The sequence below is a fragment of the Phalacrocorax carbo genome, chromosome 5 (assembly GCF_963921805.1).
Source record: "Phalacrocorax carbo chromosome 5, bPhaCar2.1, whole genome shotgun sequence".
Classification (NCBI taxonomy): domain Eukaryota; kingdom Metazoa; phylum Chordata; class Aves; order Suliformes; family Phalacrocoracidae; genus Phalacrocorax; species Phalacrocorax carbo.
In genome coordinates, this window is record NC_087517.1 from 23,402,340 (window position 1) to 23,426,313 (window position 23,974).

A 23,974-nucleotide genomic window follows, 5' to 3' on the forward strand; every position below is an offset into this window, starting at 1 on the left:
CTGTTCTGTATTTGTTCAGCTACAGTAAGAAACTGCCAGCTCCCTCTGCTCTCCTATTCCAAATTGCATGCAGGGACAAGGATGCATGCAGACTCCATGGAAGAACTGGGAAGGAGAGGAAGAGGAAGTCACTGGGAAGTGAGTACAACTGACATGGCTGAAGCTTCACAGGAAGGACAACACCACCTAATGAAATGAAGTGTTGCTCGTAGAAATAATTGTCTAGTGAGATAAGAGCTTCTTCCAAGAAGTGGGGACTAGCATTATAACCTCTCAGTCTCAAAAAAATTTGTAACAGGGTTTTTGAACAGATTTTTCCAGGGCTAAGAAGGCACCTCTACTTGAAATAAATATTTTTTCTTTAAATAAATTTCAATTTATTCCTTTTATGAAAGACTAATAAAATTACTTTGTTCAGTAGAAAAGAGATCTCTCAAAATTAAAACTACTTTTTAATTTTGTTTGGGCCACAAAAAGGGAAAGAATGATGGAAAACCAGGACAGTGTCTGGACTCATCTGTTGCATGTTATTTAAACACCAAACCCACCATTCACTCACAGGACACCGGCAGATGGCCACTTCTATACTAATAACTTCAGTGCAGAAATTTTGCTTTTAAAATCCTATCAGAGACCACAGTATATTCAGCTAAACTAAAACAGTGCCCTTATTAAGAAAGCCTCGGGCAACACCTTCAATCAATTTCAAAACAGGGAACACTTGTTTTCAGAGAGGGCTTCAATAATACTGCTTGTTAGAAAGCTATAGATCATTTTGTCTCGTCAATACCTGCAGCTGGAGACATTTTCTAAAGAAAACAATGCAGTGGTAGAGACACTTGTTGCTAACAACTGCTAGCAAGTTGTCTGTTTGTTTAAAAAAAGATTTGCCTAATCAGTTGCATATATGTTCTACTGATTTACTACTGGTTTAGTTAATTAATCTCAAGCAGCTCTTCATTTCCCCATGTCTCATGTAAACAGAGCTTCTTCCATTTGGCTATACTAATTAAGATAATTGCTTTCAAAGTAACACAGGAACAGGGATAAGCACAATGTAATAGGAGGGAATCACATACAGCAGATGACAAATTTACTCTAAAATGGAAGTGCACCATTAATAAATGTTTTACCAAGATACAGAAAACTTATTTAATTCTGTACTGAGAAGCAGAGAGGAGTCAACACACAATACTGCTCTACAAAATTATAATTAATCCTCAATACCAACATTTAACAAACCTTTTCAAGTAAAGGCCTAAGAGTATGATGCAGCTTAATGATTCTGTGATCTCAGGACATATTACAGGCCTGCTCAAAGGTCTGAAACATAATTTATAAGCTTATCATATAGGCAAGCAATCTTGTATATAGATTATATAATGACCAAATTAGGATACTTAAAGGCAAAACAGTTTTGATTCAGTAACAGCTTACATTTATGCTATGGCAATTCCATAACCAGCAAGCATTTTCATGTGCCATTTAACATGTAACTGGTTAAGCCAAATGAAATGAAAATTTGAAAAGTTTTTAGTAATTTGTAAACTATTTAAAACTGTGTAACACCAGAAAATATTCAGAAGCCTATTATCAGGAATTAATCTTGTCCTACATAATAATTAGAACATGTCTTCTGTATTTTTTCCCAAATGTATATTTATCACCTCCTAAAGCAGCAGTAGTATTATGGAAATTTAACATGAATTAAGATGTGGCCAAAAGCTGGCAAATTAAAACTTCTGTAACTTTTCAGGTATTTTCCATTACTTACATGTTACTTTTAATAACAAGAGGTATTACATTCAAATAAAAAGATATTTTTCACATGATAGTAACCTTTACCATACTATTCAGAAATATCAATTATGTTCTAAGAGAAGAAAGGTAGGCACTAAATATTGCTAAAGAATCAATTTGAGTGATGATTCTTCAGCTCTCTACCAAAATACTTGAGTAACACTAATCAAGATTTGCTTACATTGCCAGCCTTGCTACTGTATTTTCATAATATTTTTGTCCAGCCAAACAATTTCACAACATGAACTTTAAGAATGATGCATTACGCAAAACATATGCAGCTGTCTTCAAACTCACAGTCCAAACATGTATTTTGCAGATCTAACCAGAGTAATTTTTTACCCCCCGCCTCCAGAGGTATAAATTACTACCTCCCCAAGTGAGAGGTGACCACAGTCAACACATGGAGCTACTTCTGTAAAGTAACAGAGATTAATTTGTTAGTCTTTTTAACCCTGGTTATTTACTTTATATTTAAGCTGACTAGGAACAGATACACTATCAGCTGCAGCCTCTTAGCATCACGGGCAATAACTAGTAGCCCCAAGCAGCAACTTCTTAAAATGCTCAAATTATATGTCAAGAACACATCTGTCTGTGCCTTGAATTATACCATTTCTGTCTGCAGGAAGAAATGTCACTTGAAAAATTGAGAACTCTTTGATAGCTCTCATTTTTTATGTTTGAATGACAAACGACTTTCAACACTGTCAATATGTGAAATGGGATCAAGTAACTTCTGACAGTTGCTCTCATCTAGCATTCAGAAGGGGGGGGGGAATTTTTTTTCCTGTTTGTTTTTAAACACGTCTTAAAATACTAAAAGCTGAAAAAAGCTCTTCTTGTTAGCTAAAGATTGTTCCATGAAAAGTGAAATGATCTCTAACTAAAGGAGAGGCTCCTAAACCAATGTGGATCAAGAAAAGTTCAATAGGTATCAGTGACATTACAAGAACAGGAAACCAGAAACCAGAATAAGAACTCTAGATCAGGAAAGCTGAAGGAACATTGCATAAACAGAGAATGAGCCTTTCTCTGGTGATTTTACCAAAAATAAATTGGGCAATTGTATGACATCTTCATAGGCAGTGGTGCAAATTTCTCTAACATCAGCAAGTCCTCAATGAGAATATAGCTGCTGAATATACTGAGTGTCTTTTTATGCTGTTATTTGAATAGAACTCACACAGACAATATCTGAGAATTTATGTAAAAGACTGATTGAAATGTTAAACTTACAGCTGTGGTAAATTGGGTCTAACAAAGGGATCGTTTTCTGCCCCATTCACAGCTTTATTTTTCCTCTGCTTGGGTTCAGAATTGGCAGATGGTGCCTGAGAATTATTTGTAGTTGGAGGCTTTCTCTTGGCCAGGAGCTTTCTTTGCCTTTCAATGTCTTCCCTTTGTTGATTCACCCATTCTTGCTGCCTGTAAACCCCAAAAAAAGCTTTATTAAAGTTTCATCATTTTGCGTTTTTTAAAGAACTAACTTTTTAACTGATAAAGCATTATGAAATTTTTAGAAAACTTACTGTACATGTGAAAATGTTTCCTAGGAAAAAGAACATCAATGTTCTTCATGAGGTGCAAAAATTTTGCTAAAGTTTTGGCACAATTTACTTTTGAAATATGTGGGGGTTTTTGTTTGTTTGGTTGTTTTGTTTTGGGGTTGTTTTGGTTTGTTTTTGAAAGTGTTACACATGATTTCTGCACTTGGAAAAAAAATGTATGTGAGCTTGTGGATACCTTCTTTTATACCATCAAAAGAAATGTAACAGAGTCAATTGAGAGGACTTGAATTTTATAGGCCAAATACTGGATTTGATCTGACCATTCCCAAATAAATTATCAGTTTGGCTGCATGGCAATCAATTAGAACTTTTAAGCAAAACACAGGTTGTTTTTAAGATTGACTTAAAAAACCAGTGCCCTAGGCAATCACATAATGCTAAGAATACATATTGCCCTTCAAAAATTAACACCTTGGTGAATTACTTTATATATATATACACACACACCTCCAAAGACTAAATCAGACTTGTTACAACCAAAGAACACCTTTTGAGGCACTGCATCATTATTTTACCACCATCTCTAATGGTCTCCCAGAGCCCTTTTCCTTGGCTCCATCTCTGCTGAAATACTTGTTGCAGCAACTCTTTCCCAGGTGGCTGCCTTCCCCCATCCACTTGCACTAGACCATATCTGAGGCTGCCATATTTGTCACTCCTCCTTCATGGCACTGACGAGCTGGATGCCTGACAAAGCTGCCACAGTGATAGATGCACAGGCAGCACCAATCTGACCAGTAAGAAGTTCACAGACCTCATCTGCCCTGATGATCACCACTATATGTGGTTAGCTGCTTGAAAAAAATCACTGATTTAGGTTTATAGCTTTCTACCAGCTGAGCTGAATAATTACGTGGTGCTCATTTAGTACATTTGTGCTTTTCTAAGGATAGTTAGAACCGAGTGAAACCAAACCATCTTTCAAAGACACCCAGCCATAGTATTCTCTTAATTGATTAAGGGAGTTCTGTACTGTGTTCTCAGTCTTCAAAGGCAAAGCAAAATACAACATCTGGAAAGCCACTCCAATCCTAGAACCTTAGTAATATAAAAATCCACTAGAGGGAACTAACAATTAGTGAGAATTTTAAGAACATAGCATTGACTAACTTCACAAGATTTTGAAATGCAAAGCCATCTGTCCACTGTTCAGTAAATGAAGCACCATGACGAACTGTTGTAAAATGCCCCAGGCGTAATCTGTCTTGCATGCTCTTCTCTCTGCTTGCCAGCTTTTCCTGTGTACTCTAAGAAAACAAAAAAACATTCATATTTAGTAATACTAAAGTGTTCAAAAAGTCAGTAAAAACACTCAGGTTTTTTTCCTCCAACAGCTTTCTAAGGGAGGAATAAAAGGAGAGTACCTGAAAATGTCTTTTATTACTTTATTCCATTTATTCTAATTTCTGCAGAAGTCAAACATCTGCAGTTGTCAGAATTGGTAGTAATGACGATTTGTGCACAAGAAAAAAATCGAATTTGACTCAGTTTCCCTATAAAGTTCTCTGTTCTTCATAATTAACAACATTTGTAAATACAGCAAAACTGATAGAGTATCAGCATCATACAGGCACGTAATTAAGTTTATGTCTGTACATGTCTATTATACTAAATGAGCTTGCTTAAATATCAGGAGTGCATCTGCTATACTTAGCCCGGAAACTCCCTTGACAGAGCATCTATGTTACTACTTGTACCAAACTGACTCAGCTCAGGAATCTCTACGTGGGAATGCTCTACAGGTAGACTTAACTGCAAACAGATATTCACTTGCAGTAATAGAAGCAGATGTCCTTCTCAGAACCAGTCACTACTACCACAAGCATCCTTGGGGTGTGATAAATGACTGAGTGTGCCTAGTCTGCTTCAGCACAAGAAGAGCAAGCACTGCAGACACCACTGACGGACAGAAACATCTTTAATGGTTACAAATGCTTGCTTCTTAAGAAATGCCTACAGCCCAAAATCACACACACACGCACAAAAAGGTGAAAAGTTAACAGAATTACGGATCTTTGGGGAAATAAGACTTCTGGACTGAAGGGGAGGCCTGCATGGCCTTTCACAAAAAAACAGCCTATGTGATATTCTCTATCTGAAGGTTTCCACCTAGCATCATGCTGAACAGATCTGATGCATCTCTTCCCTGCAACCCTCTCGTGCCGGAACTTAAAAAGGACTGCAATAATTTATTTATGGCATGCTAGCGAGGAAACTCTCTAATCCTCTGACGGATCAGTTTGTGCCCTTGTATCTGACAGCAACATCTAGCAGCTAGTATTAGGCATCTTTGTCTTTTAAGAAACTGCTGCTAGTCTAAATATAATTGGCACTAAACTGAAATAAATATTTCTTTCATAGTAGTATGAAGGTAAATGGTCACCTTCATTTCCTTGTTCCCATTAATTCTGAGCCGACATAGCATTTTCTCATTTTAGATCAAAAATTATCTCAGCCACTTAAGTGTCTCACAAATAGATTTTATCCATCTCCTCTCCACAAGAGATATGTTCAGACATCTTTTCATCCACTGTAATCTTATTCTTAAGGTTTGTCCAGAAAATTAGCAACATCCTAAATTCTTACCTTTTATGCTTTGCTATATCTGAATTATCCGTGATGGGAAAACCCTCCTTAAATTAAAAAAGGCACATCTTCCACGATCTGAAAAAGGCTCAACATTTTATTTTGCCTAGTCAGGCCTGTAAATTCACTTACTGCCAGATAGATACCATGCATATGAAGTTTCAGTTTTGAGACTAATGTGAAAAAGTTAAAGTGAAAATGAAGGAATCATAATGGGAGTTCTACAACACCCTCACAGTTTTTTTTATCACAAACATTTTAAAAGCAGTAAACTTACCTTTTCAATTAGAAGCTTCTTGCTCATGGAAATACATTTATTTAACCTTTCTTTATATTTTTCAAGTAGCTTTTGTTGTTCATCTATTTGTCTTCTAAGATCACAGTTAGCCTAACAAATATATACAAAATATGAAAAGATATATCGAAACACTATCTTTTTCATCAGCTGTCACAGAAACTAATGGTATCTATCTTCATATGACTAAACTAAGGAACATGCATAAACTTATATATGTAGGCAAAAATCTCATTTCACAGACCTATCCCAACCTCTAGAAGGATTTCTTGCTTCCTTTTGTATTTTCTTTACACTTAGCTGCTTTGTGTATTACAGAGCATTCAGCATATAAATAATATATAAAAGCATTGTACTGATCATGCTCCCTGTCCTCCAGTGTTAAAATGAAAGTTTAATTTTAGCTCCAAATCCTTTATATCTGATTGCTAGTCATGTGAAATCTGAACATTTTTAATTTAAAAGAAAACAAAAAATTTAGTTATAAAAGCTCCAATTATCTGAGTATAAAGTTTAACAAGTTCCCTATGTTCCAATTATATTTAGCATATTACCTTAAAAAACCCACAGCAATATTATTTTGTTTAAAACTAAATTACTTTTTTTTAAAAGGTTAGGTTTGTCTATCCCATACTGTTGAACATGTGCTAAAACAGTCTACAAGTTTATAATGTATGATTGCACAGATTAATATGTATTTGTCCACATATAAACACTAAACAGACTATGTGAAAACAGGTTTTTTTGTTTCATACTTCCATATATCACGTCTTCAACACTTCTTTCAAGAGCACCAGCACTAAGATTTTTTTAAAAATAAAAACAGGTCTTACAGCATAGTATAATATAGGTTTCTTATTAAAAGTAATTATTTATTGCCTGTAATAATTTCTGTCAAACACCTCCATTCTGAAACTGCCAGCAGTTGTCCCACTGATAACTGCTATTCACAATTAGAACAACAAACCCCACCTGTTATGTGAAATTGTATTATGAACTTAAGGAATTAAGCAACTGCCTGCAAAACAGCATCAGCCTTCTCTGTACCTTCAAAAAGTCTATAAACATATTTCCTCACTAACAAGTTGTAGGACAGAAGCAGAAAAAAAACCCCTTATGCATTCATTTTATAGACTGCTTGGATTTTCAGGGGAAAAAAATTAACATATATTAAAAACTTGTTGCACCTTTTAATTTAGATAACTCCAGGGTAATTTTTAAGAACAATGATTGTTCAAACATTTAAAATATTTGCCACAGATTAACTGCCTGTTGCTCTGAATAAATATCTTTACCCCATGTCTAACACTTACCCTGAGTAAGTCATCTATACGACCTTCTTTCTTTTCCAAGTCTTGATTTTTATTACTTTCTAGTGCAGCTAATTTCAGCATTGTGAGATCAGTCTAAAAAGAACATTTGGAAATATTTATCCTTTAACAATTACAGCATTATTTTTCTCATGTTTGTTATGTAGAGAAATAAACTACTTTTTAAAACATTCAGCAAAACCAGCACATCTCATTTCCACATGTTTTGAAAGTAACATGGAAGGTTCTTATTCAAAACTGCTTTCCCTCTTCATGAGGGCAAAAACTGAACAGTTGGAATAAACCACTAACAGTGTTAAAAGTTTTCATCTCTAACTGAAAAGTTATCATTCACAAACAAGCATACAAAGCAGGGCAAGAATGTAAGTGTTAGCTAATTACTTTAAATTCTCTGTGCTTGGTCAACAGGTGAAATAGCCTCCTTCTAACTTGTGAAAGATAGAACACTTCATGTCAGAAACAGCAGTGGGGATAAACCAGTTGCTTTTGGCTTTTACAAGTCATGGCAGAATGATATCTTGATCATTTTGATTACCATCTCATTTTTCTTCTTCAATGTCATATTTTAAATGCAGTATGACAAAAGCAGCTGTCAGTTCAAATACTGACTGAAAAAGCAACCCCTACTTCTAAGATCACACAACACTAAAATCTTGAGCAAAAGCTTACAAATAACATGGTCACCTAACTACTCATGAAGCAGAGCAAGTGCAAGAATATAAAATTAATCAGAGATTTAAATTATGAGCTGCTGAATCTAAAAGTAAAATGCTTTGGTAGACTGTAAAAAGCAAAGATTTTGAAAGCCATTAGGAGTTTAGAAGCAGCTGAAAGACAAAGAAATAAACATACTGATCAGCTTTTCCTACAGTCTGAAATGATATAGGATAGCTCTACTCAAAAATAGTTACCTGAGTAATTTTAAAAGATAACTGCTTTGGTTGCGTGATAGGGTGGTCCCCAAAAGCTAATGAAGTAGGAGAAGGACTATTCTGTCGAACCTGGAATGCACAAAACCAAAGGATTTTAGACACCATTGTAATATTTAATTATGAACATAGCCTGTTTACAACTCTTGGCAGGAAAATCGTATAGAACAGGGAAATAAGGTATCTTTATTACAGAAGATACGATGTGGATCACTGCGTTGAGAGCTGTCGCTACCCTGTTATGTATCACTTGCAGTTTAGCATGGGTGCAATATATTCTCTGAGAAAACTAAGACTCACTTCTGGGAAACAGACTGGAAGGTTTAAGACAATACAAGACTGATACAAGGTGATGTCAGTCTTACAGAGACTTATTTTTCTGATTCTAAGCTTTCACAACTCAAAAATACAGTAATGTGAGTTATTTTTGTAGCAGTTATTTCCCATAGGAGAACCAGAAATGGGAAGCTAGTGCAGATCAGAACACAAATCCCATTACTGAAACTTCCCAAAACCCACTAGTTTGTGTGAATGAGACCGTTTTCAAGCCAAATTCCACAATCTGTATTACATTCCATACTCTTAGCAAGAATAAGTATGCCTGAAGTTGAAAGTATATGGAATAAAAGCTGAGGTCTACCAGCAGAGAAAATAAATCCTTTCTGTAACTGGCAAAACCTGTTTGTCCATTTAGAATAACGTGGGTATGCTTAACACCAACATTGTGCATATGAGGAGGAAAATAATTAATTAGCTTGACCAACAAAGAGAATTTTAAAAGGATACAGGCAAATTAGGTACCAATTATTTAAAAACTTATGATTTATCAAAAGCTGAGCTTTTAAAGTCCTGAGTTAGGGGTTCAGTTTCCTCCTAAGTAACAAAAATCCTCCCCTTTTTTGTGTTAGGCTTGTGAATACATGTCATTAGAACATTTTAACATTTATTCAACATTTTACAGGATTACTTGGTATTTAAAAATTAGGTTTTAGCAAAAAAGTCCCAGCATTAACAGATAATTTTAGTTTTCATATTCAATGTGATCCATTTTTTTTCTCCTCTTTAATTCCTTCCCAGGATTCCTTCCTTTGAAAACTCCTCCCTTGAATATAGATTCTTTTGAATTATGCTACTTTTAGACTACAAAAGTACCTCCAGCAGTTACGAAGTTCACAAACTTACAGAAGAAGGAGCGGAATGTGAATTCTGAGGAGACCGGATTGCAGGAGGTACTCCTCGCACTGGACTAGAGCCGTTTCCACCTTGGTACTGTAGAGAAGATACATGGCCCTCCAATTAGTCAATCTTCTTATCAAAATACATTGTACATCTACTGAATGATACAGCTCATCTGTACGAAGAATTTGTAAATTAGGTTATATTACTTGTATTAGAGCAGCCTTTGGCCATTTGAAGAAAAGCGTGAAAGAAAATGGTTTTTGTATTTTAGCTCAGGCTGCACCAAGAGACCACTGCATCTCTACTTCAAGGGTTAACACTCAAACTTCTGTTAAGTGTTAAAAAAAATCCTCTCAATAGGCCTGTCCACTACAAGCAAGAATTCTGTAACACCCAAAACACCCAAAAAACCTAAAAGTGTATTTTAAAGCTAAAGTAAATTTTACAATCACAGAAAAGCCTTACCTCAAAATAGTCACTAATCTTGTGACCACGTCCCCCAATATTCTTTCCTGAAGCAAACACATTAATAAATTAGAATTCATTAAATAAATTACTTGCAGATGTGTCTTACAGTTTTACCTATACAGTAATTATAACGAAGATTTACCACTTGTTAATTGGTTTTCTTTGATGTGCTAATATGGCATCTCCTTATGTAGATAATTAAGGGACTGGCCACAACAAAGAGATTTGCATATTCCATTCATTGAGAAATCAGAAATTAACTCACACTTCAATGCCAGATTAGCACAGATTTAGCAGCAAGCCTAGACCTCTTCCAGATAACAGGAAACTCACCTCTCATCCTACAGATCAACCCTCTGGTGCTAAGTCCCTCCCCTTTTCAAGCACTATCTCAAAGTTCACCTACTTCCAAAATATCAAATTAACCAAGACTATTAACGTTTTATACTCTAGGTTAGTTACTGTGCCCAAACGTTCTGCCCAACGATTTGCTTGGGTGCCAATAACAGTGTGGGCATAGAGGACAGCAAATATTTTCATTCCTCCCAATCTGATTATGAATTGGCTAACTCACAGTGTTAACCAGGGAGATAAATAGAGCAGAATGAGAGAGTATAATTTTACAAATCTTAATCAGTATTGAGACTTCAGGAGCACCAACGTTAATTAATGTTTCTGCAATATGAGGACCTGTCCCATACGTGGCATTCCAGAGATGACACCAATGCCTTAGCCTTGGAATGAATGCTTTCTTCTATTTGGCCCTAAGATGATAGGCAAATCTTAAGACTGTATTTGTCTCTTGTACAGGTCAGACTACCTGTTAGGAGACATCTTGAAAATGGACAATTTTCAAAGTTTTTTTGTTTATAGAAAGAAATTTTTGTGATAAGTTAGGAGATCGTTACCCATAGGTCCAAAAACATAATTTTGGACTTTTTAACAAAGGTTTTCAAGCTTTTCTGTTGCCTCAGCCCTGAAGAATCCTTTCTAGTCCAATACGCCTCTGTGTTGGCACTGCTGCATAACTTTGTGTCATTAAAAGACACTATGAAGGAACAGAAACATTTGGCAGTCCTTTTTGTGTCAAGACTTTTAACAGAAATATTTAGATAAAATAATTCAAAGACATAGAACAGCACACAGCTAACTCCTCCAGTAGTTACCTTGTTATCGTACACTGCTACTGCCCTTTAGCCAGTTCTTTACCTTTCCTATAATTCTGCTAGTGATTTCTGTCCACGTACTTAATTTTCATATATCGCTTTATCAAATTAAAATTTGCTTTCATCCAGATAAGTGAGATAGACAGCATTCCTTTTGAGTATAGAAAAATCTATTCTATGTCATGTTACAGAAACTGCACTCAAGAGATGTATCTCTTGTTCCTTTTTTTAATACAATAGCAGTATTTAACTGTGCTTCAACTGTACCACTCTAACATGCTACAGTTTCCTAGGCCAGTTCCTTGAGAATACTGCAGTGCAGTCTATTTGGTTTCACTGCTGCTGACAGTAAAATAGTAATTATGAGACATTATAATCATGTTGTCTATGCCAAAAAGTTCCTGAAATTTCTACCATCTCTTAATTCCAAACTTTCATTGGTAGCAGGAAGGACAGGCGACTAGGACAACGGGAACTGGGAAGTTCGTTCAAGTTCTTTGAACAAAGCAAGTCTTTATGAAGCAACACTTACAAAGACATTAATTTTAGTCAAAGTACATAATTCTTCTACTAATAGCATGTTGAATCATGAAGACCTCCAGATATGGAGCCCATTGATATGTATCTGAAGTGGCATTTCCTAGCTGAGAAAGAAAAAAGCTAATACAGATGTTATCAAAACTATTTCCTCTCCCTTTTTGATGAATTTTTGTCTTGAGGTTAAACTTCCAATACTCCTCTCCCAAAAGTCACATTAAAGAGAAGAACAACAAAAACTATGCTTTGCAAATATTAAATTGGTAAATCAGTCTCATCCCAATTTCCCCATCCCCTTAGACAACTAAACTGTACAATAATCCACAGAAAACGAAGAATGAAATCCAATATTTAAAAATACCTGGAAAACAAGCAATCAGATATTATAATCTGTAATCCATTTTCCTTTTACCTACTGAAAAGTAATACAAACCACAAATGTATTTTGGATGAGAAGAGCTGCTACTATTCTTAAAAAGTACAGAGTTGTACCACAGCTGCAAGTTACACATGCAGCACACGATTCTTATGGGCAATTACCAGCCCAGTTTGTTTTACTTGCCGATCCCTTCCAGTGACAAATAAGGGGGGGGAGGACATGTAATTTATCATCCAAAACCCAACACGTGTCTTATACAAGCAAAAATACAGAACTTTTAAGGCTAACAGTCAAAATTTTGTGCATGAAAATTTGATTAAATTCATGCAATAACTATATAATTAATTTACATTTTAATTTACCTTGGCTGCTTTCACTTTGAGTGTCTGCTTTTCTTTTTCTTCCTCTGGAAGGTTCTGACTGTTTCTTCTCTGGAGTCTACAAACAACAAAATGAAAATGATCCAAGAGCAGCTCTATTTATTTATATTATTGCTATGTTATTGTGAAATAAATTTAAATCATCATTCATAAAACACCATTTCACAATTCAGCAGGGATGTAATTTCAGATCTTAGTTAAAGTAGATAATATGATCCTTGGTCAATCAGATAAATACAAGCCAGAAAAGGCATTTAAGAAAGTAAGAAGTAATACTTAAATAATTTCCCAAAAGGCAATTCTATATATTAATTGTTAAGCAACTGTACCTCTTCATCCATTCTGGGGTTTAGAAACACCCAGTTTGGTTTCACTTATGGCTACATTTTACCAAAGATCTTCAGATTATAGTTGTGGGTGTTTAAAGCTTAATACTTGGTGAAATAAGCTGATTCTTGATACTGTTTTCTACACATTGCCACAGTATAAACACAAAGTTCTAGTGCATAAATAGGAAACCAATGTTACTCATTTTCAGAAGTGCAGAAGTAATCTCCGAGCTAACATAAACTGTAGATTTCTATAATCTGTTTAGGATTTAAAAAAGAGAACAATTGCTCAAAATTTGAATATCTATCCACTTTGAAAGTGTCATTGTCGCCCCCCTTCATATTTGTATCTCAAGAAAGTCAAAGAAAAACATCAATGATAAGTGAAAAAATATACAGCTGTTAAAAATTTATTCCAGAGATATTATAAATAGTTGCCTAGAAACTCCAACCAGCATGTACGACATGGATAACAAGAAAGGGCTATGATCAGAAGCAGCTCTAAATTATATTTGTTCTCCCTTGATCTGAGGATTCAAACCAGTTAGTCTCCCCAGTGTAAGGTAAATTCTACATGCTGCTTTGGTTCAAGGAAAAGATACTGCAGCTGTTGTGTACTCAGTCTCCACACAGCCTCATACCAGTAACTGGAGAAAGCACAGAAGCCATTACATGAACTCTGTTTTACAATCAAGAAGCCAATGATCCCAAATATCTTGGATCAGTGATAAGGTACTTTTTATGATACCATCATCTTATAATTTCATTGTATTTGTCACTTTGTGCTCAAAGTATTCTCTCTCAATACAGCAAATGATATCAAAACTCAAATTTCAACCCATCACTAAAAGCATTTCAAGTATGTTTTGGTTCCAAAATCTTCATGTAGGTATCTTAAAATATAAATTTACTAAAATATCCTAAAATATTTATTTTGGCAAAGAACCACTTTAAGTTACCTGTAATCCATAGAAAATTATCAGTCTATAAAAGAACAGTCAGGACAAGAAAGGTCTTCCTTACCTATACCATATATTTTTTTTAAGTTTTAGCTCTGTGGATAGATTCATAAAAACACCTTTGGAAGTTTTACAATTATAACTGTTGTATTAACAGGCTACAAAAGAGGTTTAAATTACATACACTGTATTTTAAATAAAGTCTTCCAACCAACACCTGCATCTTTTACAGTGCTATCATACATTATTGCACTGTACAACACAGACTCCTGGAAATTAAGTTATCTTAAGACTATGTGATTCTAAAAGCAGAAAGCATAACTTAGAAATATTACTTTAATAATTTGCAATTACTGCCAGGTAAATAGGTAACATGAAGCTATTGTTCCACAAAACTAAACTGAAACTATTTAACCAAATATTTTAATGTCATTCTTATTTTCCAGCTTTCAGTTTATAGTTAAGTAGTTCAATAGTTGTTATTCTAATGTAGTCAGTTTTATCTACTGTATCAAGGAAAAAAAAAGTGGTTTAAAAGCTAATTAATGACTAAACATTTAAGATTTCCTTCACCAGAATTAGTTTCCAACTGCAGTGACTGGTCTTGCATTTAAAAACCAGACCTTTAAAGAGGTTTATAGTTTAAAAACTGAAACTCAAATAATTCATAAATGTCTATTTCCTTAAGCGCTTCTGATTTCTTTCAGTGTTTAATTTAACCTCCCAAATGAAAAAGTATTAGCACACTAATGAGGTTATTAATGAGGTTACCCAACAAGGTCACGTTCACCTTTTCTAAGTACAATATTCATATGGCAATGTACAGCATACATCAATCACTAGAAAATGTTCTCCAGAATCCTTTTTAATGAATAGAACCATATGAATTACAAGAAACTGAAGACTAATGGGGTCAAGGAGTATCCCCCTGGTAAACAAAGGCTGAAGCTACTTTCAGTCCCTTCAGAAGGATTTACGTACAGCCAAGATTTAGATTAAAATACCACTATTTCAAAAGCAAGACAAAATAGTTTTGAAGTTATCCAAAGTTAGACTGTAAAGCTATGTTAAAGTTACACACAGCTTGGCATCTTAACAGAGCCTCATACATCATGGTCTTGATCCTAGTTTACCCCTCAATTTTAATGTGTTTCCCCTGAGTCGTCTCTTCACATTTACAGTTTTACATCTTGGCTTTTCACATCCTCTTTTATAAAATAAAGATTTCTAAGTACCAATTCTCAACTAGTTAATCTCCTTAAAAAAAACAAACACTCAAGTATTTTCATATATTTCATGCATAGTTAAATATTTTCTACCATTATTGTAGAACTGGTAACAGCATAACTCAGGAATTTATTTTTTTAGAGGAAAAACAATGAAAATCATATATAATAAAATAAAAGTTGTGGGGGTTTTTGTCCCTCAACACTTAAGTCTCCATTATGCTTAATAGTTACGATTTTTTTAGTTAACATTTTTTATATGCATAGTGAGTTGATAGTTTTCCACAATTACTTTCTTCCAAATCCTACCCTCCCCTCAAAGCTTTACAACTACAGCAAACATATACAGCAGTGCTGTTTTCCTCTGCAACACATTATAAATGTAATTTCAGAAGTAACTAAAGATTTGATCTAATTGGAATTTATAATGAGGGCTCTGTATTATTGGGAACCGCAGGAACTAAACAGCTACAAGCAAGCAGAGCAAAACATTTAAATAACTAATCAAACTGGACAAATCAAGCCACAGACAAAGCTGTCCTCCTTTAAATAACTAATTTTCTACAGATAAAATACTAGCTATAAATAAAAGAATGTATTTGTAACCGAAACAAGGAGAGGTAATCTACTTTAACGAGGAATGGTGGGGAAGGCCAAAATATTGGAAGACTACCAGAAGCACTTGTTCACAACCTGAGGTAGCCAATTTAGGATTTATCTTAACTCCAAGTAGCTAACACACACCCCTTAAATTAAGACCTAGCTACCACAGCAACAAAGCATTGAATAACATAAAAATAATGTATACATTTAAAAAGAAACTTGAATCAGGTCTGGATATTAAGATCAAGCACCCAGCTCACAATGCTGAATTGAATCCAGAATAAAACCCGGTTCAAGTTATTTTGCAGATCAAAGTTTATCGTTGTGAAGTATCTCAATTAAAACTACTATTCAGATAAGTTGTCCCTCTTCATACATCCATCAGACAAGAAAAAAAAAGACAGACTACAGTTCTAATACTTGTATTTTCTGCAATCCATGTGCAAAAAGTAAAAAGGAAAAAATTCACACCAGAAAAAAAAAGGGGGTGTGTGTGTATGTGTGGGAAGCCTGCCTCGTTTCAAAAACTAAGTGTGAAAGACTGACTTTCTTTTAATGTGCCACTTAGTGATGAAAGCAGAGAATGATGACATGAATGCGCCATCATCATTTTACCAGCAAACTGACATTCCTGCTAGCAATCACTTTCAATGATTCTGAGATTTGTATTTCTGCTTTTTTCTCTCAAAATCTACTGTAATACAACAGTTATCTCTCAACATAAAATTATGGTACTGCTTCCCATATAAGCAAGTCTTTGTATTTCTACACCACCATCCACAAGAGGAATTCCCTATTATTAGTAAACCTTCATTGTCGCACCATTAAAAAAAACAAACAAACAAAAAAACACCCACATAAAAAAATCCCACAACCTGTTTACAGTATTAAGAACTAAAGTGTACTTTTTATATGATTATAGCATACAAGTAATTAGATGTTATTTTATGACCAAAACTCTAAAAACTTATTAACATATTTGGTATTAAAATTATAATTTAGTTTAAGTGAATACAACTGACAACTTCTGAAAATGGGTCAAGAAATTATATTTCACTATTCGATGTCATTAAGACTTATCTTTCAGCAAACACAGAAGAAACCTGGAGCACTGTGCACTGGAGATCTGTGCAGGGACTTTTTAGGGAAAAAAAATCTATTTCTATTTTAGAATCAAAGTTTTAGAACATTTTTTAAAAAACAATAAATTATCCCTACCCAGAAGCATGGCTTCAGGCTAAAACACTGTGCAGACTCTGAAGATACAGGTTGAACTTTCAAACTTACATGCCTTAGAAAAACCTTGCCTCATGTATCCAACTGTAAAATAACATTTTTCTACACCAAAAAGTTATTACACATACAGTCAATGTTCTGAAATCGCTCGACTACTCACAGACATTTCTGTTGACGAATTGCAATAATGCATTGCAACCTTCAGGCTAATGCAGCACATTTCCATTGCCACCTGCACCAGAACTGCATCACTGCAACATTGCCCAAAATACTTCTACGAAAAGCCATGAAGAAAACCAACAGGAACAGACTCCTCTGGTTAAGAAAATAAGTCTATATACAATTGAAAGGAAAATCCAGCTGGGAAAGGCAAAGGGAAAAAACCATAGCAGAGACCTTTTCAAAGAGGAAAACAAGAAATCATACATGCAGAACATTTATTTATAAAGTATCAGTCTTGGGACCAATTAAATTCACTTGCTGGTCAGTCCAGTATAAAAGCAAACAGCAGACGGTATCTTGTAGTGACTGAGTAAATGAACAGTTAGGCCCCAAAATAAAGCTTTACCATGTGAAAATAACATCAAAAGCACATTCCAAATAATCACAGAATCATTAAAGTTGGAAAAGACCTCTAGGATCATCAAGTCCAACCATCAACCCAACACTACCATGTCTCCTAAACCATGCCCTCAAGTGCCACGTCTACATGTTTTCTGAACGCTTCCAGAGACGGCAACTCTACCACCTCTCTGGGCAGCCTGTTCCAATGCCTGACCACTCTTTCAGTGAACAGATTTTGCCTAATATCCAATCTAAACCTCCCCTGACACAGCTTGAAGCTGTTTCCTCTCATTCTATCACTAGTAGTAATTCTGCCTCTGGCATAAGACACAGTCAAACACAGGTCTAGCCTGGGCTAGGAAGATGCTCTTGCTTACAAGAGGTATCATCTTACCAATGCCATCTGTGATGTACACAGACAAAACTGTCAGAGGGACTCATCCACCCCAAAAGAGGTAAATTTTAAGAGCTGCATTAATGCAATGCTAGTCACTAATAGGAAAATCTTCTACTCCAGGGAAGTCTGCACTCTGCACATTAAAACATATTAAGACTATGAATCCTTTTTTGGATTATGAAGTAGTACTAGATAAGAAAATACACAGTGACAACTGCAGCTTTTACAAATGCAGATGAAAGCTACTGTCTGACCTTGGAGTAAATCCATATTTTTAAAGAAAACATAGCAAACTAGTTTCTAGAGTATTTTCAAAGATGCAGCCAAAGACTAGTTGAAGTTTATCTGTGCTGATGAAAACCTTATTACTTCTTAAACAAAAGACAGCAAACTGTTTAAGCATTTTCAGCTCCAAAAGCTGTACGAATCCTCACAGCATGACTACACAGACAATAAAGAGAAGCAGCTAGTTTCATGACCAAAAATCCTAAGAAACTTTTATCAAGTCATCTCCTTCTCCAAGAGATGTTACCTTTTAGTAATGTATGCTTTTTCCTGTTTAGGTGTATATTTTGCATTTTACTTCTAAAGCTTCTATATAAAATAAGGCATCAAAGTGAAATATAAAATTATGACTTGTTAGCATTGAAAGTTTAAGGTAATAATGAATCTCCCCCATATACTTACCTCTGATTCTTTATCACTTAAAGACCCCAAGCTTCCAAAACTGTGATTTGAACTTTCGTTATTTGTTGAGGCCTACCAAGACAAATAAAATACTAAACATTATATACAGATTTATAAAACAGCTAATCCACTATTATCACTCACAGTTATAACAAGTAACAGTAATAAAATTTCATGCTTGCAAGGAAAAATTGACTAACTCCAGAGCACTTGTGACTTACAAGGGGGGGGGTAAAAAGTTTGACAAGTGGATGTTTTGACAGAGCACAGTGACGTCTGTATTTCGATTGCTTTTAAGCCAAGTAGGAGCCTAGAACATTCAAAAACATTTCAGTCTTATTTTGGAATAGCAAAACATCCAAGGAAAAACCGTACCAAATGATTCCACAGCAAGGGCTTAAAAAGCTAACATTGCTGAAAGTGCTAGAAACTACTAAAAATTTTAATTTTTCAAAGAAAAAGAGGGTTTAATTTTCTCCAAGACAGATACCAGACTATTCCAAGATTAGGCTTTTTTAATCCATTCAATGACAGAAAATTACAACCTACTGACAACATTATTCCACATTCTTAAAGGAAACTATTTCCCCCAAATCAACAAATTTAGACTAGTAAGAAAAAAAAAGTGAAATTATCTCAAGTTACAATACTTATTTAGAAATTTTCTAAGGCTGATTTATTCAGAGATCTTTTGAACATAGAATGGCAACAAGAACATTTTATTGAAAGAGTCTGTTCCATGTTAACATAACAAAAATGCCAACATCAGTTGAGCTTTTTTTCTTTTTATTACAAAAAAAAAAATCTTATACTGCTGAATTATTCTCTTCCATATAGGAAGGCAGAACAAATACTTTGAAGTGAAACTAGTTCCAAGGCAAACACTCAGCTTGCTTCAAAGCATTACATTGTAGCACTGCTTCAGTTTGCAGGACAATAGCGATCCATGGCATCTTCTGAATAACTAGATCATCTCTGAATTTTACTTTCTGGAGAAATGTTAACTAAATCCATAAAATTTCCGTGTGTGTTCCCCCCACCCCCAGCAGTCTCTGGTATAGAAATGCCTATAGGTAGTTCTTCCTTGCGATCTCTCAGTATCTGAGAGTTACTTCACTTTTACTCTTCCAATTCCCTACCCCGTCCCACCGGGGGAGAAGTGAGCAAGCGGCTGCGTGGTGCTTGGTTGCTGACTGGGGCTAAACCATGACAAAGTGAAAGCAGACCAATGGAGATGATATTTATACATCACATTTTCCCAGTTACCTCTGCATATCAGATCAAAAGGTTTAATCAGGTTATTTAATAAAAATCTAATAAAAATCAGACAAACCTCTCTCAACATCCCCCTCTAAGACTGAAGACTGTATTTAAAAAACAAACAAACAAACGAAACATATTCCAAACACATTCCAGACCAGCTGCTACACTTCATGTTATCTGCTTCAATCCACTGAATGGTCAGAAATACAAAACAAAACTGATATAATTGCCATTTTACTGATGGTGGGATAAATTATAGGACTAGATACTGGTATTCCCCTCTACCTCCCTGCCTCCCAAAACCAAACAAAAAAGTAAGCAGGAAAAAGAAGATATATTGTACATTATACGGAAGATCATTTGTGGAATATTTCTGGTCAAAGGTAAGAACAACAGTGTCATAGGTGAGGATCTGCATGAATCAGAAGACAGTGGTAGTAGTATCTTCTGCAAACAATTATCAAAGCATTTAGTAGCATTTTTAAAAAGAACAACAAAACAAACCAACAACCTTTATCCAGCTATCCATTTGGAAAACAACTGGATGAGATACAATTATCCATTCAAACAGGTCTTGGAATGTGTCAGGGACAAGAAATTTATGTTTTACATGGTTGAGTAAAAAGCAGTTAGCTGGGTTTTGGTTTTGTTTGGTTTTATTTTTCTTCCTGGCTAATTTGGATGAGCAAACTGAGAACCTGAAAGTGGAATGTAATTTGGGTAAATGTGAAATCAGCTGAAGAACAGACAACAAAAAAAGACTTGAACAGATTTGTAGAAATGGTAAGCAGCGACTCACAGGGGATCAAAGCTTAAAGAAAAGGAACCCCAAGAAACTTGATAGTTACTTTTAAAGAAAGTGTATTACACACACAGCAGTAGACACATTCTGAAAAGGAAAGACTGGCAATAAGGCAAGGGACCAACACAGCTGTATCGAAAACTAATAGAAGGGTTTATAAACACACTAAAAGTTAAATGAAGTTAAAAGAAAGTACAAAACTAGTAATGAAAAAGGACAGTCATTTGAATTATGAGCAGTTAAAATGAGCTAATAAGTTAGGGGAGTGAGTAGCACTAGAGAACCCAAGGAAGAAACGAAGAAAGATGGGCTAGAACTACTGGGTTTGTCTCTATCTAATATTAACCATTAGATATGACAAGTCTACATTTTTGCAGTCATAATTAGAAGGCAATTAAATAAAAAGAGAAAACAACAGGGCATCAACCACACTGGCAATCCAACCTGATTCCTTCTCCTGACCATTTAACTCACTCCCCTGACCGTTTAACTCACTTCTTGGTTAAGATGGTAGTAACAGCAGTGATATGCCACCTTTTTTACAGCTTTGTGGCAGTTACTTTCATGGCACTCTCAAAAACAAACTAAGAAGATACAATGCAAGATCTCTATGCGTGGATTTCAATTATTTGTAGTTTGTTAATAGTCATCAATACATCACACGTCTCCAGAAATTTCATCAACGTCTGCCATCAGGTCGTATTTTTTTCTGTCATCTAGAGTGGTGATTAAAATGTGGAATAGGAAGTGAAAAATACTAACCAAGTTTGTGTAAAGTACTTAAAATATGAAGGCACTGCAAACACTTTGGAAACAGAATTCAAAAGTACTTTCATCATGGGGGAAATATAATACTAATTTTTTAGGCACATTTTTTTAACATCCGTTTATTAAGTACTACACTTGGTGAAGAACATTCAAATGCAAATTTACAAAACAGAGTACCTCTGGCTAGGCAACAGTATTGCAGAAATTAGTCTTGGAAGTTAAAGCTAGTAACTGGAACAGAATTTGTAATAAAGACAGATTTATTTTGCAGATGCGTCAACTGAAGGGTAATATATGACACATGGAAGGTAATTAAACCCTGGTATTCAACGTTCATAAGGTTTTTCCTCAAGTGTTGCATCCTCGTTTAGATACTAACAGTCAGACTGCAGAAAGTCTACAATCAAAGTAGGTAAAATTGATATAAACTTCTGGAAAAGTTCAAAGAATTTGGCTTTGTTAATCTAGATATATTAATCTTCAAACAAATTTAATCTTAAAAAAAGAGCTCACGCCAGACTCCCTGTGTCTATTTCAAGCCAAAGTGTAGGTAGTTGACCATCTGCAGAAAGGACAACTGCACTTAAATACTGGGGAAAAACTTCCGTCTCTGATCACATGTGCACTGGAGCAAAACCACACAAAAGCCTGTATAAGACCATTCTTTGGTGTTTTTAAGAACAATTCAATGTCCATATGTCATAGGTAGGTTCAGGATAAACAATCCTATCTCAAAGCAAAATAACAGACTAATAAGGATTAATAAGTTCTTTTGCAAGTAAATCACGTGGGCAATATACAAGTGAGACAGCGTGAAATAAATTAGCATTTCAAAAATGGGTGACTGCTCTTAGAACTTACTTTAGCTCCAACACTGCAACTTCCAGTACTCCCAGTGCTGCCACTTACTACTCCTGTAAATCTTGCCTCTAACAATTCTTGTCTTCTTGGGTCCAGGCTATGAAGCTCATCCATTGCTCCTAAAGAAGATAAATTCATTATATTCCCTAATATTTGCAGTAGAATATTTTACAAACAAGCCAACCATATCATATAAACAAATATACCTATGTAAAGAAAGGATTTACACCCTTAACGCAATGACTCACCACCTGTTACCTAATCACGAATGCACTCGAATTCCAGAAATTCTGGCAAAAGTTCTGTGTATCAGAATAGCCTTGTCAATTTTGGCAAAAACTAGAACCTGTTAGAGGCATGTAAGAGACATGGAGTCTGCAGCTTGCAATATACCAAACAGGCAATTATTTATAGACTAAAAACTAGCTGACAGGAGCAAAATACTTTCCAGCATAAAACCTCCCAATTCTGCAGTCCCCTTATTTTCCATATTATTTAAAATGTTTAGGCTATCAATACATCAATGTCCAAGACAAACAAACAAGAATAATAGGGGGGAAAAAAAGGAAAATCAGAAGGTAGATCATAGACCCCAACACATGCAAGGGAATGCAGGGCTATATGGAGGTTCCGAAGGCCAGAGAAGCAAGAAGTGGGATCAGCAATACTGAAGGAGCTAAGAGCAACAGAGACCCTTGCACAGGTGGTGGCTCTGACAGAGCCCTGCTAAACAGGGTAAAGCAGTGCTGCTGGCACCTGGAAAGTAAGGTGGAAGGAAATGGAGAAACAAAAGGAGTTTCTGATGAGCTCAGCCTACATGAGTAGGCTGCAACACAATGTGCAGCTTTCTGATTTGTATTTAAATCACTTATGGCTGTTTCATGAGTCTGAAATATGTTCTAGACAAAGAGCCTTCCGTATTTACACAAACTGCACTCTGTTTTAATCTTTTCAACTACTTGAACATTCAGTTTATCTTCAGTTGGAAACATTTCAGTTGCTTTATTTTAAATAAGATATTTAATGCCAAAGTTTTTTATGTACAATTTTAATAGCATATCCCTCAAGTACCATATAAAGTGATACAGCTTCATTTTTTTCAACTAAGACACAACTTACCAAGTTTGTGCTTTTCAGTCCCACAGGACAACACAGCAGTTCAAAAAGAACTGTAAGTAATAACTAGGTATATTCAAATTGTACTATGAAAAAAAGCTTTTGGAATTCCCTTTTCATGAAAACTACAGTTTGTAAAGTTTGCGTGCTCCTATGAACCTCCACCCATCAGCTAAGCATCCTGTCAATGAAGGCATCAGCACACCTTTCATGCGTGCAGCATTAGCAACAAGCAAGAGGAGCTTGAAGCCTTGGCCCAGGCCCAGAGTTATGACATCACTGGCATAAGTGAAACCTGGTAGGATGAGTCCTGTTCCATGATGGATGGTTACAAGCTCTTTAGGAGAGACAGGCAGGGCAGGCGAGGTGGAGGGCTGGCATTGTATGTAGTGGAGGAGCTGGAATGCATGGAGCTTACAGTTGGCGATGGCACAGTTGAGAGCCTCTGGGTAAAGATTAAGGGACAGACGAATAAAGCAGATGTTGTCGTGGGAGTCTACTATAGGCCACCTAGCCAGTAGAATGACATCGATGAGTTATTC

At 35.4% G+C, this 23,974-nt stretch overlaps 1 protein-coding gene across 3 annotated transcripts in view; it reads right to left on the minus strand.

Annotated features, from left to right (window-relative positions):
* The window catches only part of TLK1 (tousled like kinase 1), a 72,423-nt gene that overhangs the window by 21,384 nt on the left and 27,065 nt on the right, over nucleotides 1-23,974 (minus strand). For all 3 annotated transcript variants that reach the window (XM_064451576.1, XM_064451577.1, XM_064451575.1), the window contains exons 2-11: nucleotides 22,317-22,435; nucleotides 18,623-18,694; nucleotides 12,604-12,679; nucleotides 10,157-10,203; nucleotides 9,695-9,781; nucleotides 8,495-8,584; nucleotides 7,566-7,658; nucleotides 6,235-6,345; nucleotides 4,482-4,618; nucleotides 3,040-3,228 (exon numbers count right to left, since the gene is read on the minus strand). In XM_064451576.1, the coding sequence (XP_064307646.1) occupies nucleotides 3,040-3,228; nucleotides 4,482-4,618; nucleotides 6,235-6,345; nucleotides 7,566-7,658; nucleotides 8,495-8,584; nucleotides 9,695-9,781; nucleotides 10,157-10,203; nucleotides 12,604-12,679; nucleotides 18,623-18,694; nucleotides 22,317-22,430 (1,016 nt within the window). In that variant the 5' untranslated portion in view covers nucleotides 22,431-22,435. The remainder of the gene's footprint in view (nucleotides 1-3,039; nucleotides 3,229-4,481; nucleotides 4,619-6,234; nucleotides 6,346-7,565; nucleotides 7,659-8,494; nucleotides 8,585-9,694; nucleotides 9,782-10,156; nucleotides 10,204-12,603; nucleotides 12,680-18,622; nucleotides 18,695-22,316; nucleotides 22,436-23,974) is intronic.